We start from the raw sequence: 16,753 nt of genomic DNA, 5'->3' as shown, positions 1-16,753 counted from the left end.
GACACCATCCCCCCGAAGACCCAGAGATATCGACATGGTTCTCTCAGGGATCGTACTTCTCGTTTACTTTTGCTGTTGCCATCATTTTTCTTTTCAACTACTACGGTCCGTTTCCATTTGTATGTAGACCTGAGGTATGAGCGCTCGTTGTCACAACTCACTTTTCCGTCTTTTTATTGCTCCTAGAAAACATACGACAATGGATGAGCTGTCACTTCCCTCCCGAAGCTACCCTCCAAGAAGCGATACTAATACTGTGGTGCCAAACAAAAGAGTTGTGCCGGTCAATATGGCACCGTATTTTACACATTGCTATAAGACCTTTGCAACAGCGAAAGCAGTTGCGAATACGAACGAGCACCTTGGGGTCACTCCCGGAGCTGGAAGAGGTGGCAAAACCCATTAGCGAGTCATTGTCGTCCTCTGCGCAGCCGCAGTTTAACAACGATATCTTTGACTCCGTAGGAGAAGAGAAAAAAGAGTACGCTTCTTTGGAATCGTTAGATGCTATCGTTTCCGAGATTGCGTCGTCACAATCCTCCCGAGAGCCTTTGGGAGCTGCAAAGGACGGCAATGGGCTTCCCCACCATCCGATCGACTGGAGCAACCAGGAACTCGAACCTGCTTTTTTGAACGATAGCGATTACCCGCCAGGATGGATGGTATATCACTCGCTCCTAGGAGTAGTAGCAAAAAATGAGGCTGAGGAATATGAGCGGCGGTTGTCGAAAAATCCAACGCCGGAGGTGCAGGAGGAAGGGGCGAACGAGTTGAGTCATGGCGCTAGCCCAGCTTTTCTCAAGGTGGAGGGTGACTGCGAAGACTATACACCAAGGATATCGGAAGCCTGATCATCATGAATAATTAGAACAGGAGAACCGGTAGACGGAACCCCATGTTGTTCGGTAGCACCTTTTTGATGTTTGTTATAGGTACATATGCCATGTGAACACAGACAAATCTCAAACGCCGAGTCGAATTGTAGAATAATGTTGATAATGTATGTTACAGTATCTACTTCTTTCCCCAGTCAAGAAAAAAGTTCTTCAACTTCGGCTTTGAGTCGTGTGACTTTAGCATGCCCATGCCACTCGCCGTAGCACTTGCACGCATTTTCAAAGAACAGAAAAGCTTCGTCGGTACGCCCAAGACCATACAAATGGCGAGCCGCACGCTCGTTGGCTAAGGCGTGCGTCAGCAAAAATCCTTGGTCCTTGGCACACGCAATTGAGGCAATGTATTTTTCGTATGCTCGGGAATGTTTTCCGAGGACGGAAAAAAGCTCAGCTTGCAGTAAAAAGAGCTTGTCAAGGCAATTCTTGGGCGAATCCGTCGCCCAACGTCGAAACGTCTTGATGGCTTCCTTTGCCTTGCCAACGTGTCGTCGCACATTTTTACCAGTCCGTGCAACGGCGAGAAATGTCAACGTAGAATAGAAAAGTGTTGATACTCGTTCGAAACTAGGCGGAATTTTTAGCAGATCAGGAAGTGTCTCAGCCGATCTTGCGGCTTGATCATAGTCATTAAAAACGTAGGAAACCATCATACGAGTGCAGCTGATCGAAACAACTTGAATGAACGCTTGCCGTTGAACGCTACGCTCCATAGCCTCGTCGTAATCAACCAAATCACCCTTAGAAAGCAATGGATTGTCCGTGTACCCCATAAAGTGGTGAATCGCTTGAGCCCAAGGAAGAGTAAATGCTATGGCTGTCTCGTGTCGCCGCGACACCATGAGATCAAAGAAACCAGTCCACTCACGATCGATAGCATCAAGTGGTACGCCCCCTTCGAGTGCATTCATGAGGTAGAGATCGGCGCAAAGAACCGCAAACTCAGAGTCGCCGGTTTGAATACCAATTCGGTGAGCTCGAAGCAAGGGTTCCATTGAATCCTTCAAAGGAAACTTCCAGCACCAGACGCATCCGTAGTATGCAGCGTACACGCGCGGCGCATATTCTAATATGTTGTACCTCTCGAGTACAGCCATCCCCAGGTTTCCGAATCGAATGGCTTCGTCAACGTTACCATACGGTCCCAATGGGATACGTATCATTGCGTATGTTGCAAAGGCGCCGGAAGCGAAAGGACTCATACCGTATTCCAGCGTGATTTTGACCATACGAGAAATAACAAACGGAGCAAGGTCTGGATGAGTGGAAAGAGCAGTAAGGACCATAAGCTGTAGAACTTGCAGGGCTTGGAGCTTGTCATTCCTTTGTATCGCAGGCAAGCGCAACAATTGTTCGTCGCTCTTGCCACGAAGCAAAATCTTGACACTTCGCAATTCCGATAACAGCCTCGCTTTGCAGTAACGACGAGGAAACTTTTCACCAAGTCCTCTGAGAACTTCGACCCCAAGATCCAATGATTCGCGCTGCCGGTCCCGTACATTCAAAGCATACATTTGTGTGCTGTATGCCGGAAGCTTGTCTCGAAACGAACGAGCATGGATAAATATGTCCTTCAGCAGATTTTCCATGGCCTCGAAGTTTGCGAGGCACATCTCTGTTTCAGCAGTTGCATTGTAAAGTGCTAGTGATAGGTCGTAATTGTCTCTCCAGCTTCGTGAGCTTAACAAGCTGACACCAAACGAAAGGAAGGCATTTGCGACTCGAAAAGTAGAGCATCTTGCAGCTTTTAGTCCAGCGACATGACAGAGCGATGCCACTCTTATTTTCTCGTTGTCTCTTGCTATCAATCGACGACCGAATTGCATTTGAGACAGGATTTGAAAGATATTTCTGTCGAGCTCGTCTTTACTTGAAAGCTTTCGCCACAAGCGACGTCCCACTTCCAAATGGAAAAGTTCTTTTTCGTGTACAGGAATCAGTTCGTACGCAGCTTGCTGTGCACAATCGTTTTCGAACATGTAACTTCTAGTATGTTCATCATAACTTAAGATACCAAGCTCCTTAGCTTCTTCCAACAAATGGCCAACCGAAAGGTCAAGGACGTGCTCTATAAGAACAGCATCAGGATACGGACCCAGGCAAGACGCGACTTTAAGGACGTCTTTTAAATGTCGTGGAAGCTGCTGTAGCCTATCGAACAAGAAGCCATTGAGTTTCCGATCCGATAGTGTTATATCGATTTCCTCTGCATCCCACACCCATTCAGCGGACTTGTCGTCAAAATAGAGAAGGTCTGAGTTGTGAAGCCATCGTAGCAATTCGATGAGATAAAAAACATTTCCTTCTGTTTGACGCCAAACAAGATTTCCAAACTCGGTCACTGCTTTGCTGTCCTTCGATCCCATTATTTCCGAAATCACATGATTTACGGCTTCTTTGCCCATGTTGCCGAGCGCAATGTTCGTTATTTCGGCTTGGGATTTATCTTCCATTTCTCGAAGCTTTGTAGACAAGTAGCTCTCGGCCGTAATCTCGCTGTCGTCGCACGTTCCAATGACCACCAAGCCTCGATTTTCAGAGTCTGCCACCATAAAGGCAAGAATGTCGAGCGAGCACTTGTCGGCAAAGTGAAGATCATCTAGCAAAAGAACCACAGGTTCTTCAGGCGAACATACCGCTCTCGTAAAACGTCGAAAAGTAAACAACCAACGTTGTATAGCTTCATCCCGTTGCATGCTGGATTCTTCGTCGTCTTTTTTACCGATCAGAATTTCCAAAGCAGGTATGACGCTTGTCAAGACGTGTGCTTCGTTGCCTACTGCGATATTGATCCGGTCACGCATCGATTGTGTAGTATCCTTTCCACGGGCAATAACCTGATGTGTAAATTCTGTAAACGCGGATCCGTACGCTATATAAGGAACAGGACGGCGAAGTTGGTCGAACTTCCCTGTCAGGAAATAACCGCCCGCATCCTCGACAGGCTTCCGCAACGTTTGTGCAAGGCGCGTTTTGCCACTGCCGGTCTGGCCAGAAATCAGCGTGAAGGTGCTCGTCGAAGTATTGCTGGAGTAGGAATACGCATTAAAAAGTTTCTTCTTTTCATAATTCCGCTCAAACAACGTATCTGCTAAAGCCTGTCTCCACGAGGGAGTTGGTTTCTGTGATAGCTTGATGGATAATCTGTTTTGCGCACTTTGGAGCGATGTAGCGTCGCCATCATTGTGGTCTAGAGCAGCGGTCGCAGCCAAGTCGGCCTTTTTTCGCTGTGTCGTTAACGAGGATTCCATAAAGTGCGGCGATTCTTCGACATCAGACAACGGTATATTCTCTTCGCGCGTTAAGATAATTTCATTCTCATCTTGCATCATGAAAGAAAGATCGCACCCAAGCCTTCGTAATTCCCTGATGGAACAAGAAGAATACACTTCGTTGGGCTTTAAGGACAAATCCTGCTTTGAATCTCAAAACCTTCAAGAACTCTTTGGCAGTCTGCTTTTCGAGGAATGTCTTACATTTAACTTCCCTATGAAGGATGTGCTACTAGTGCAACAGATGGATGAGCGCAATTCACCACAAATTACATGTAACTGTAAGTTTGTGCGCGGGAATGAACACCAGTCAAACCCAAATTTGCAAGTGACGGTGATGCGACGACCAATTGTCGAACCCTGAAAGAAAAGGGTCCGCGTGGCCAATCGATGAGCAAGTTAAGTGATATGCTGTACGGCAGTGAAAAGATAACTTTTGTAGTACATTCAAAATATTTTCAAGGTGTCGAACAATTATCTAACATTAAACAAATTCTGGACGTTTGGCGAGCCCAATTGTCCAAGGTGCGACATATTTTGAAAACACAGCCGAAAAGCGAAAATCGACACCATTTGTCGAGAGAACGCGAGATAAGGTACACATCCCATCGATTAGGCAGGTATTCCCGTCATCGCTTATATGTCTTAATGTTACAGCACGAGATAGAACGAACATGAACTCGAATCTTTCGTCGCCTCTTTCTCTCGCGAGTATATCCTCCTCCGACGTCTTCCGCCCAACGAGGCGCCTTCAGGATCTGTTCGGTTTCCAACAATACCACCACGATGACAACAGTGAAGATCAAGTCTTGACCGAAATCGAAGCAGATTGGCATGCTATTGTAGACGCGGGATACTCGTGGTGTGATGTTTCGCGAGTTCTTGAAGGACGGGTGGTCTGGTTGAATCATGAAAATAGGGATGGTGACGTATTCTTGGCATCCCGTACCACCGAAGTGTCCTGGATAGGATTTTTGACGAGAAATACTATTGAGTCCTCCACAACTTGCCAGTTTTCCATTGATGTCGCTTACAGTAACGGAGGAAAATGTACATTAAATGACGCTCCAACCGCACGAAACGTTGGGATTTACTCCGATTCTGTCACGCGGGCGGCACAAGTACTCCAAGATATTCTCAGCCAGCTGGTAGGATCTCAGAACTGTCCTTCGACACCGTCATTCGAGGAAGTCACACTAGCCTGTTGTCATGGGAATACAGGAGACAGGACTCTGCCCCTAACTGCCTCTCTGTTGAAGAAATGGCTATGGGATGGCAGTGAAAGTATATCATCACCTCTCCGACGCTTAGTTTTTTGCAATGTTGTACTTTCCGCCGAGCAATGTCGAGCCATCACGCAGGCAACATCGTTTAGCACTAGGAACATGGAACTAAGGCTGGAGCGATGCACATTTGAAGACGACGGAGAAACCTTGGTGCAAATACTACGCCAAAGCGATTCTGCTATTCGTCGATGGAGCTTTTGGAATGGACTCGGAATGAGTACGAACGCTAGCTTGAATTTTTTTGCCGCGTTGGGCGAGTCGGACCAGCTCGACAGCCTTGATCTTTTTTGCATCCCCTTAGAGCCAACACAGTGGGAGAAGATGGTCGCGTGCATTGCCCAAAGTCAGAGTATCCAAAACCTGCGATTGTTTTGCCGACGAGGGATATCGAACGGTCAATGGAATATGCTTTGTGAAGCTCTGCGAGATCACCATGCGATCCGGAAACTGTCGGTTAGGTATGCGTTTCCCTTTTCTGTACCTCATTTGTCAGAAGAGGCCAGAAATCGACGAACACAGATCCTGCTGCAAGCTTTGCAAGATAACCACACCTTGGTAAACGTACAACTTTCGAGTCAAGAACACGACTTGGAGTTGTACCATCCAGCGCTACGTGCTACTCTCCTCCTTAATCGGTACCGACCTTTGTGGTCGACGTTGTGGCATCCTCCAGAGACGGCATCATTCGATCCCGCACATTGTCAGGCGGCACGCCTGGTACACGTCTTGACCAGACCTTGCCTTCAAAATAATCCGGTCGAAATCCATTTAATACTTCGCTCCACTGTAAGTCTTTGGAGCAGTTGGCATTCCTCAGCAATTGCAAGGTGAGGTCCGGTTACTGACTGTGACAGTGAAACCAACGGCAATCCCCGTATGCAATAGTTCGTATTTCTAGAAAGATTAACTGTAAACTAATGAAACAGTGAGTATCCTACACAGTCAAAAACTCTTCCTATTTATTTTCAAATGTTTGAAATTGCTCTCGCAGAACTGTTGGAAGATGTCGCACCAAAGGATTGGTATACGATGCGTCGACACATATTCACAATGAAACCGGAGAAGCTCGTTTGACGGTCGTGGCTCACAGCTCGCTCAAACGGGCGTGCAAACCAGAAACTTTTTAAAGGTGTTGCGTTACCCAAAGGTAGATCAGAGAGGCTATTTTTGGAAGGAATATGTTTCGGAGCAGCAGGAGGATGGAACTTCTCGGCCTCGGGCTCCTGCTGGTTTGGTCCAGTTTTGGCTCGGCCTTTGTACCCGTCTCCCGTACTGTAAAGCAGAATGCTCGGCTTACGTTGGCGTCGTTGGCGACGAGAGCAACGAAAACTGTCTTATTCGGCGCGCCCGCAAATTCTACAAGTGCGGACGATGAAGAATTGATTCGACTTATTCGGGGTCCGCTGGGGGCAAAAACACCCCGGCCCAAACCAAAGACGATCATCATATTGTCCGACCAAACCGGCGTCACGGCCAAATCGGCCGTCGGAAAAAGCCTCGAGCAGTTCAACGGTTGCGACCAACGTTTCATCAATCTACGTGAGGAAGACGAAACCGAAAGCTCTTTGCAGAGCGTAGATGAACGGGACGATGACGAAGACTGCATCAACGTCGGCACCCGGGTCTATCCTTTTTTGAAAACAGACTCCCAGATCGCGTCTGTTTTAAAAGCCGCCCATGATAAGGACGTGATTGTTGTGTTCACCTTGGCCGATCCTGAGCTTCGGGACGCAACGATCCGGATGTGCGAGCTATCGCAGGTCGAGTACGTAGACTTGCTGGGGCCCATGTTTTCCTCGATGACGAGTTTTTTTGGGCGTGCTCCCTTGGGTAAAGTTACCCAGATGCCATCCTCCCCGTACACCAAAGCAGGAAAGATCATCAAACGGCGGAAGCTTTCGGACGATTATTATCGCCGCATTGATGCCGTCGAGTTTACTTTGAAATGCGACGATGGCATGAAACCAAGACTACTCAAGGAGGCGGACGTAATACTGTTGGGTGTCTCCCGCACAGGCAAAACACCCTTATCCGTCGTCCTGGCCCAAACCATGGGACTCAAAGTAGCCAATATTCCACTTGTGGTTGATCTGCCACCACCGGTGCAATTGTTCTCCGATGATATCGACCCCCAGCGAGTGTTTCTGTTGACGCTGGATGAGCAGGATTTAATGCGGATACGCCGGTATCGGTTGAATCGGGAACTAAAGCACGCCTCAACGGTTGGTGCGTCGTCTTCTTCGTACGCCGATCCCGACTATTTACAAGCGGATTTGGCGCACGCTCGGGATCTGGCACGGAAGCAAGGGTATACAGTAATTGATGTGACTGGTAGGGCGGTGGAAGAAACGGCGAGCTTGATCCAATCCTATCTGAACGATCGCTTTCCGGAGCTGACGCAGCAGGATGGCTAGAATCAGGGTAGATTACAGTTAATACACATCAAGAACAATGATGATTGTTGTATTGGTATGGAGAGTCGATGCGTGCGTCTAAAGGAAAAGGGTAAAGATTTGACCATAGTGTTCCGTACCTAGTAGACAACATCCGTTGGTAGAAAAGATACGAGAGTGCACAAGCGTACGAATATGCAATTACAGATTGATCTACAAAGTATGTTTCCACAAAAAATGCGGCTTTCTGTAAGCCTGCTTAGGACTCAATGGGCACGGGTGCCCACGCGGGTTTGAGTAAGAGTTCGTTCAAAATATTGACAATCAACAGGAGTCCGACACGAGCTTCCCCACCACGGACTAATCCCATAGTGCCGTGTTGAGTAAACACTTTCCGGACGGCTTGAACGTAGGACAAGCTCTGATCCGCCTGCATGGTGGTTTGGCAGTTGTGCAATCCTTGACTCATGTAGGTGGCCACAATGGAGGTCGAAATAACGGACGTCCACTGCTTGACTCCCCGCATGGTCGCGTCCTCTTCGGCATCCGCGCTGGTGGGGAACCATTGATCCAAGGTATGTTCGCGGATCCAGCGCGAACACATAAAGGGCACACCTTGTGAAATGGTGTCGCGGACGCCGGCAAAGCCGACTCCCCGAAAGACTCCCGCCATGGAAGCTACCTTGCCTACTTTCAAAGCGTTGGCAAAGCTGACGTTGGCCTGTCCATAGACCCCGCCCTGCAACACACCGACGACGGCAAACGCCGCCCACGGATTGAGGTGCTCCTTGACGGGCGTGGAAACGTTCATCTGCAACGTTTTGAGGATGGTTTGGTGCGGGAAAATGGAAATGCTCAAGCGGACTAGCTGCGACGTTGCGGGTCGAATTTTGTAGAGTTTGCAGAGTTGATACGCCGTGGCGGTGGGGGAAAAGATGGAAATGGCGGCGCCGTACGCCAGCATGTAGGGCTGCTTTTCCCACAACGTCCGGGAACGAGTCGTGGGAGGTGGTAACGCGTCCGCTGCGTTGGAAAGACTGTCGCTAATTCCGGTTCCGTCCTTGAGAACTTCCGTGGAACGGGTGGAGAGGACGCTGCGCGTGTTTGTCGGCTGCCGAGCCAACGACGGATTCTCACTATTCCGGATGGTCTCCGTCATGCCCTTGGTGTTGCTGTCGTCGCGAATGGAGCTCATACTGGATACGGTGACGGTTTTCGTTGTCGTTGTCTTACTTGCCGAGTGTGGCTAGTTCTGCGTACGGAACCGATGATTCCGACGTGGACGAAAACCTTGTTTGGGTGACAAATTATGAAGGTGCGGGAGGTTTCGGTTTTGGATTTTCTTCATTTCACGGATCTCTCTCCATTGGTGGCGTCACGTCACTTCCACGCCCGTCCGTTTCGTTGCGCAGTTTGGCCGTATGTACTGCTTTCACGTGCACTTGCAGCCCCGACGCCGAACCAAAAAGCATTCGTGCAAATTTCACTGGCGCCCGTGTATTTACAGTTAAGTTCCTCACTGTCAGTCAGTGAATTGGAGTTCGACGGACGGACCCCTTCTCACCTTCGCTTGCGTATTTGGGAAGATTTCATTGTCATCGTCCAACCCAAAGCCGTAAAATCATTGGAGGAACAGTACTCTATACTGACGTCGGCCACGTCAGCACGGCGCCATGTGACAGACCAACCGACTCTTCTATTCGGCAACGCTACCTATCCTCGACATACTACCGGTCAAACAAAATATGACAAAGACAAGTGTTACGATCTAAACATAGAACATCAAGTTACAGTCTAAATTGTATGCGTTCAAAAAAGTTGACGCATGCTGCGCGAGGGTCGGTAGAATACATCGATCGCTCCATACTCGATCGCCCCACCCTCTATGTATAAGCGCACGCGTCTGCCTTACACCTCGGACGCGTAAACGTCCGTGGAATAGGCAACACGAGAGTTTGGCCGGCCGGAACGACCCGTGATCGCCCGGTTCTGCCGACTGCCCGAAGGCTCGGAATGTGTTGTAGAAGGCCGACGGTTATTTCCTCCTAGTCGGTTGCTGGTCCCATGCGGTTCCGCTTCGGCAATGCTCTTCATTGGTCCGCGAGGTCGCTCCCGACCCACACGAGCACCCTCCCCTGACCCCAATTCCAGTTTTTTCAAACTAGTGACGCCGGGACTACCATGAGAAAACACATCCTTGGTGGCCAAACTGCCCAACTCAACATCCGGTTTGCCCTGGACGCGCTCCATTTCTTGATCCAGTTCTTCCGCCGTATCCATAAAAGTCCGAATGTCCACAACGCGACCCAAAGCATCCTTGCGGACGACTTTCTTCTTTTTCTTCGGAACTGGCTGTTTCGGCGTCTTGGGCCGGCGGTGAAAGGGCCAGCCAAGAATAAACGGATTCAACAGAATTGGAACAATAAACGCCATCACCGCCAAGAAAAAGGCGGGGCCAGCGAACAGGGCGTGTTTCAAAATATCGTCGGGCAGTTTGTTGTAAGCAAAGCCTTCGTCCTGCAGAATAGTCAAGTAGGCGAGAACGGCCATACAGGCGGCAACCATCCACGAGCCACTATTGAACTTGGCCATTTCCCAAAAAGCCACACAGCGAGTTATCGTGATCGAGTCCTTGTTCGTGGCGCCGCAAATGTTGGGCCGCGAGAGCATGTGATCCATGGATCCCAAAAAGAAAAAAGTGATCGATGCGACAGTATAAAAGAGGAATTGAAAGGTCAAGCAGTAACGCAAATTGACACAGACAATGTACAGCGCTCCACCGCACTTTTTGCGGTACTCCGGAAAGAGCAACTTGTTGTTGATAAAGTGCATGCGCAGCAAGGAAATGATAAACGTTGCATAGCCCAAAACATAAAAGGCGATAATGTTCAAGACAATAATTCCCGCCGGCGAAAAGCTGTAAATGGACTCAATGTCGCCTTCACTGTCGAGAATTCGCGCAATGGCAGCAATCGTAAAGACAATAATGTAGGCTCCACCGGAAGTATAGGAGCACAGATAGGCTGTCAAAAAGACCTTGTAGTAGCTCGGGATATCACACCGTAGAAATGTATTGAAGAGCGGCGTAAAGACACCGTGGCCCAGCATCTCGTTAAACGGATTGAAAACGAGTTCGTGTGCACCCAGGGCAAACTTGCGATGCCGACCGGCTTCTTCATCGAACGTCCGTGTGATACCCTCCTGAAATTCGCAATCCGGATAGGCGCAGTACCGTCCGTTGAAACCCAGATTGTAAAGATGCAACATGAGTTCAAAATCTTCCGACACATGGGATTCGGACCAGTATTCGATACGATTTTCGGCGTGCAAATTGCTAAATCCGACTTGATCGACGGGTAAGAACTGCAACCCAATGTTCCGCAGCCAGCGTTGGGCCTTGCGGAGGGTCCGCATTCGTCCACATTGCTTGACTGCTTCCGTTCGCAAAAAGATCGAGTGACCGACGAGGGGAGGATGACAACCCATAATGGACGACAACAAAAAGTGACCCTGGTACAGCGCGTCCGTGTAAACCGTCAACATGTTGGTGTAGTACGACTCGCCACGCTGCTCGTTCATGGTCTTGGTAGCGTGCTGGGTGAAACCGAGCGTGTGATCATTGAGAAACTCGGGTACCGTCTTCACGATGACCGACTCGGCCATCCTGGCGTCGGCATCGTTTACCACAATTAAATGACCGATCTTAATGTCGTTGCCGAACATAATGTAGCGCGATCCGTCCTCATTGTGCGACTCGTGTAACAAGGCTTCTTCGTAAGAGATATCTCCTTGCGACTCTTGTAGTTGCGAGGCCCCGAGGGCCAAGCGCAGGTGCGAATTAAGATTGGACGCCTTTTTGAACTTACCGCGACGATCCACGGTGGATCGCGCGACAAAGCCAATCTTGTAATGATAGTAGTAGAGCATTCGATGGAAGACTTCGTAGACATGCTTGCTGCGGAGTCCCTTGAGATGACGTCGGGAGGCGGACGGTACGCGTTTGAGTAGTTTGCTGAGCCGAACAACGCGTCCTTTGGAATCGACAATGTTCTCCCAAAGCATTTCCGCGGCGGCGAAGTTGTCCCGGAGGTAGGCCATCATGCCGTCGTCGCAAATGACAATATTGCAGCGTGCACCCGTTTTTTGGTTGTAGTAATGCCGAGCAGCCATGCAGGATTTTAGCGTGGGAATCATAACTTCCTGTAGCGATTCCTTGTAGACAGGAATTTGAATAGTGACTTCCATCCATGCCGTTTCCGGAGGTTTGGTTTCGGGTATGATGGAGCAGTACTTGGTGTTGGTCTTGAAGGCACGTGCTGGAATGAAACACTTACAGATACTGGCAATAATGAAGTATGAGTTCCAAAAGAGCCCGAAAAATGCCAATGCCGCCAGAAAGCACTCGACAATGATCCGACCAATGGAATTGTAGTTCCAAATGGCGACAAAGAAAAGCAAAGCCACCCATCCGATGGTGAGCAGAAAAGCCATGACACTTGCGTACTTGGCAATCGCCAGTGGTTCCGACGGACGATTGGATACCTTGTTCATGGGCTTGGAAAAGGGCGATCCTGGAATGAGGGAGGCATCATTGTCCAAAAGTCGCTTGTTGGGATTGCTGAAGAACCGTCCACGACCTTCCAACAATGGATCGTCTTCTTCGTCAAACTCGGAAGAGCCTCCTTCATCGGAAAAGAGACTTGTTTCGTCCAGATCAACACGACGAATCTTGTCCGAAAAGAGATCGTCCAAGTCGACGGGTCCGGAAGGCGGATCGTCCGAATCCGTGTTGGACACGCTCTTCCGCACCTTTCTAGCAGCGCCGTTGGCAAAGTCGACTTCGTACCCGTCGTGATTGTTTGACTGGTCCCGCATTTTGGCTGGGGGCATTAGAGATACTCGCAAACGAACAAGCGCTTACTGTAACTCTCTCTCCCACACACAGACACACTCAAATGTAGTATGTAGCAAACCGACAATCCGAGTTCCTCCTTCGTGGGTAGGTGTGTTTTTTTCAAAAACTCAAAAAACAATCGCCTTTTGTTTTCGAGTTCCGACCGTGCTTCTATTGCTAGCCGAGAGATCGCTCGCGGATGCGGGGTCGGTAGGATACTCGGTGTTACAAGCCCTGCCGAAGTACTCGCAATCGTACTGGTGACTGGTGTGCGGATTATGTGACCGATACTGCGGATGCTTGGGAGGGAATGAAAAAAGGAGGAGGAAGGGGGCAAACGGGCAATTCGAGGGAACGCGCCACGACCCCACGACTCGTACTAGAGTAAGGGCTCGCGAGTTCTGGGCCTTCCATCGTCGGGTGCCAACGGGCGGTACGGTCCGGTGAAAACGCTCGGTCACGGGCAACACACGTAGGCGGGCCGGCGCTCTCGCGGATTCCCTGCTTCCGAGAAGAACGGGAACGCATGCGGAAACTCCGACTTTTTCGCTCTGGTTTGGAACACGACTTGACTGGCGTGCGAAAAATACACAACGGCGGTTTGGAGAACGGTACTCGGCAAAATCACGGCATTTGTGCACATAGGTAGAAAATGTCGACGAATTTACGTTAAGCGATCTCTGGGAGTATCGATGTCACATCACCACCATCCACGAACCAAATCCAAAAGCGTACCGATGGACAAACATCACGAGTGCCGGAGTTCCGAACGAAATTCACGGGGCAAGTTTCTATTTGGAGAATCGCACAAAAGTACGAAGTCTTCGTTGCAATGGCTTGCGCATTATAAGGAACGGAACCAGCTTTGGTAGTCAAGCCACAACTGCCACGATCATCAAGCATTTCTTCCTCTGTCAGAGAAGATACGACTTTTTCCAGTAGCTAGCTAGCCTTTGATGAATAGCTAGGTGCCATGGCTAGTCAAACGAATTTCTCGGGCGTCTGTCCAAATGGAAATGCTTTTCATGTGGTCACCTATGACCAGTTGGAATGAACCGATAGAGGAAACTACCCGTCTGACGCTATGTCATCGATGACTGGCACTGAAAAGTGATACATATACGGGAACCATGTGTTGGTCAGGGGGGCTCTGTCTGTGTTTGGGGCTGGTTTACATTCTAATTGAAATTTTAAATGCTAAATCAAACACTTAAACCTGGATAACTGTTAGCTGGAGTTTGGGCATTGCCTCCGTTCACGAGCCTCCTTCCCCATCCCCCCAAAATGACGATGTTGCGAAAGCCATAACAACCAGCCAGCCCGCCATCCTGATTGACTACCCCGAACTATTTTGTTGATGTGTAAGAAAGTGAGCGACTGAGGATGGACCGATACACCGTTGGGGAAAAGATTGGCGAAGGCTCTTTTGGGCAAGTATACTTTGCCGTGAAGCATTCGACCAACGAAAAGGTGCGTGCATCGGTTCGACACGATAATGTCGAAAAGTGGTGCTCTCGTCTGCTTTTCTTTACACGGAGCCACGATCTTGAATTAATTCCACTTTCGCTTGCGTCACTCGTACTGACAGGCCAGCTGGATGTGGATATTCCTACAAGTATATTGGAACTTCTTTTGTTTGACTACGGCGCTCTTACCGCCTATTGCTATGTCTTTATTCTTTCTGCTCGTTGCAGCGTGCGATCAAGCGGCTGAAAGGTGCCTTTGCGTGGGAAAAGGTTGTGCCAATGCGAGAATTGCAGTCCTTGATGCAGCTCACTCACCACGCCAACATTGTTCAGCTACACGAAGTACATCTCGTCAGGGGCGTCGTTCATTTCGTCTTTGAGTATGTGCCGAACGGCTCCCTGCACGATCTTATGATGCTCCGGGCGAAAGCCGAGCAGGGTCCACTTGAAGAGATTGACGTTCGCGCAATAGTCCAACAAGTATTGCAAGGCTTGGAGCATTTGCATCGTCATGGTCTTATGCACCGAGACATCAAACCCGAAAATCTTTTGTTGGCCGGAACAGTCGTCAAAGTCGCCGACTTTTCGATGGCTCGTGGTGTAGAGAATATGTCCCCCTTGACTTCGTACGTGTCGACCCGGTGGTACCGGGCTCCCGAGGTCCTCCTTGCATCTCCAGATTACGATCAAGCGGTTGACATCTTCGCCACGGGATGTATCCTGGCCGAACTCCTCTCTTTGGAACCCCTCTTTCCAGGCCGCTCGGAAATTGATCAATTGCAACTAATCTTTGCCCTAATGGGGCAACCAACGTCACGGACGTGGAAAGAAGGCTTTCGGCTATTGCAGCGATTGGGAGTGATCGTAGACGGTGCATCCACTGCCAAGGCCTCTATATCTCCTCGGCAAGGATTGGTGCAGCATCTTCCTTCGGTATCGGCTGCTGCTGTGGACTTCACCTTCGCAGTCATAACTTTGAATCCGAGGGACAGGCTTACGGCGTCTGAAGCGTTGAGGCATCCCTTCTTAAAACCCTTACTACGGCAACCGATTCTCGTCAATACGACCACAAGCACTCCAGCAAGGAGCAAAGCATCATCTGGGCCCACTGCTGTCACAATTACCCCTTTCCAACGTCCATCGATGACTGACGTGGATACCCCTGAACGCCTTACACACACTGCACTCCCCGTAGGTTCCGCAAAAAGACGCAAGCCAACCGATGCTTCCGAGATGTACATCTCGAGTGCTTTCGAAGTCCAGTGGAGAAAATCAACCCATACCATCGCACGGCTACCTGAGACCTGACAGGACTATTACAGCCTTTTAGTAGAATAGCCAGCAAATAAAGTGTAGAATTTACATGTTTCAGTACTGCAGGATCTTTACAGAGCAAATATCATTTCATCACGTTTCTGTGTACTGATGAAATAATTCATGCTTTGACAGCGCAAAAACACTTCGAGGACAAGATCAAAATCGTCCATAGACAACGCGAGTTCGTTGGATTTACCAGTCTTGTGAAAAAGGGGCTCGAGGACGGTCGATTCGCGTAGCGCTTTAATGCGAAAGAACCGATCTTCATCGAATAGCACCGTAGGTTCATGGGCTTCTTCGTCTTCCCCAGGTTCTTCAACCCAGTAACAACATCCTGGTAAACCAGCAAGGAGCTCCACTACAAAAGTGTGACACACTTTACATAAAGCATCAAAGGGTGATTGGTCCGACAGTTTGCTATTTTCTGAAAGATCCATCAATACAGCGTCGCAGGACCAAGTTTGTGGGTCTATAGTAGTACCGAATATTCCACCCAATGACTGCGCCAAAAATAGTACCTGTGATCGCAAAACTCGACTCGTGTCGGCACTATTGGGGATGCCACGGCCAAGTTCGCTGTTGTGGGCAAACGAAGGAGCAAGAATAACACGCCCAACGTCCAAGTCAACGAGTGTCACATCGCTTGGTAACTCCCGTATCAAGTCCATTATGCCTGGATCTTCTGACGGCATACCCAAGATGAAGGGAGCGGGATACTGAAGCAAGTCTCCCGCAAGCGTCGATGGAACTAGCGGGACAATCAGATGACACCACTCTAACGGCTTGAGAAGCTCGGATAGCGCTGTAGTGGCAGACAAAAGTACGCTGCGGCGACTACTTGATAAAACGATCTTTTGCTCCAAGAGCGCAGTGACGAAGAGCAAGGCAAGAGCAATAGGAGGCAGGGACCGAACGAGCTGTTTTCCGGCAAGCTGTAGAAAGTCATCCTTCTGAGCTGATATCGGGCGTTCAATCCATGGCTTTATCGACGCTGTCATGTACGGTAGCAGAATGCTCCTCAGTGCTATCCCTTCAACATCTTGGTGGGCAAAGTTGCCAAGAACATCGACAAGTCCCTGACAAGACACTTGAGAATTCGATTCGTCACCTGGAAAACGTGAAAAATCCTTCAGCAAACACTGCAGAGTTTCTCGCATGGCAAGTATCACGTTTTGGTGGCTCACAAGAACGAGGCCAATCGTGACGTGATCCTTTCCTAGACGCGCTTCGTC

The 16,753-nt window shown here is 49.3% G+C and overlaps 8 protein-coding genes across 8 annotated transcripts; 4 read left to right on the top strand and 4 right to left on the bottom strand.

The window, feature by feature from the left end:
* Positions 1-203: 203 nt before the first annotated feature.
* PHATRDRAFT_39652 (predicted protein) lies at positions 204-851 on the top strand (the record flags this gene model as incomplete). The annotated part of the gene is made up of 1 exon (XM_002183695.1): positions 204-851. The coding sequence occupies one exon, from the start codon at positions 204-206 to the stop codon at positions 849-851; it is 648 nt and encodes a 215-aa protein (XP_002183731.1).
* A 124-nt stretch (positions 852-975) lies between these two features.
* On the bottom strand, positions 976-4,225 carry PHATRDRAFT_49028 (predicted protein; the record flags this gene model as incomplete). Its single annotated transcript, XM_002183560.1, has 1 exon — positions 976-4,225. One exon carries the CDS (start codon positions 4,223-4,225, stop codon positions 1,031-1,033), a length of 3,195 nt encoding a protein of 1,064 aa, XP_002183596.1. The 3' UTR covers positions 976-1,030.
* A 614-nt stretch (positions 4,226-4,839) lies between these two features.
* PHATRDRAFT_39650 (predicted protein) lies at positions 4,840-6,380 on the top strand (the record flags this gene model as incomplete). The annotated part of the gene is made up of 2 exons (XM_002183694.1): positions 4,840-6,237; positions 6,378-6,380. 2 exons carry the CDS (start codon positions 4,840-4,842, stop codon positions 6,378-6,380), a joined length of 1,401 nt encoding a protein of 466 aa, XP_002183730.1.
* Positions 6,381-6,551: 171 nt separating this feature from the next.
* PHATRDRAFT_49027 (predicted protein) lies at positions 6,552-7,865 on the top strand (the record flags this gene model as incomplete). The annotated part of the gene is made up of 1 exon (XM_002183693.1): positions 6,552-7,865. The coding sequence occupies exon 1, from the start codon at positions 6,630-6,632 to the stop codon at positions 7,863-7,865; it is 1,236 nt and encodes a 411-aa protein (XP_002183729.1). The 5' UTR covers positions 6,552-6,629.
* Positions 7,866-8,103: 238 nt separating this feature from the next.
* PHATRDRAFT_39648 (predicted protein) lies at positions 8,104-9,039 on the bottom strand (the record flags this gene model as incomplete). Its single annotated transcript, XM_002183559.1, has 1 exon — positions 8,104-9,039. One exon carries the CDS (start codon positions 9,037-9,039, stop codon positions 8,104-8,106), a length of 936 nt encoding a protein of 311 aa, XP_002183595.1.
* Positions 9,040-9,744: 705 nt separating this feature from the next.
* PHATRDRAFT_49026 (predicted protein) lies at positions 9,745-12,719 on the bottom strand (the record flags this gene model as incomplete). Its single annotated transcript, XM_002183558.1, has 2 exons — positions 9,745-12,160; positions 12,185-12,719. 2 exons carry the CDS (start codon positions 12,717-12,719, stop codon positions 9,753-9,755), a joined length of 2,943 nt encoding a protein of 980 aa, XP_002183594.1. The 3' UTR covers positions 9,745-9,752.
* A 147-nt stretch (positions 12,720-12,866) lies between these two features.
* PHATRDRAFT_39646 (predicted protein) lies at positions 12,867-13,641 on the bottom strand (the record flags this gene model as incomplete). Its single annotated transcript, XM_002183557.1, has 2 exons — positions 12,867-13,418; positions 13,474-13,641. The coding sequence occupies 2 exons, from the start codon at positions 13,639-13,641 to the stop codon at positions 12,867-12,869; spliced, it is 720 nt and encodes a 239-aa protein (XP_002183593.1).
* Positions 13,642-14,121: 480 nt separating this feature from the next.
* On the top strand, positions 14,122-16,136 carry hCDK4 (predicted protein; the record flags this gene model as incomplete). Its single annotated transcript, XM_002183692.1, has 2 exons — positions 14,122-14,208; positions 14,433-16,136. 2 exons carry the CDS (start codon positions 14,122-14,124, stop codon positions 15,510-15,512), a joined length of 1,167 nt encoding a protein of 388 aa, XP_002183728.1. The 3' UTR covers positions 15,513-16,136.
* Between the last annotated feature and the right edge of the window lie 617 nt (positions 16,137-16,753).

This window comes from Phaeodactylum tricornutum, chromosome 20 (assembly GCF_000150955.2).
Source record: "Phaeodactylum tricornutum CCAP 1055/1 chromosome 20, whole genome shotgun sequence".
In the NCBI taxonomy this organism is placed as follows: Eukaryota; Bacillariophyta; class Bacillariophyceae; order Surirellales; family Neidiaceae; genus Phaeodactylum; species Phaeodactylum tricornutum.
Note: the sequence above shows the minus strand (reverse complement) of the source record. Positions and strands in the feature narration are given on the sequence as shown.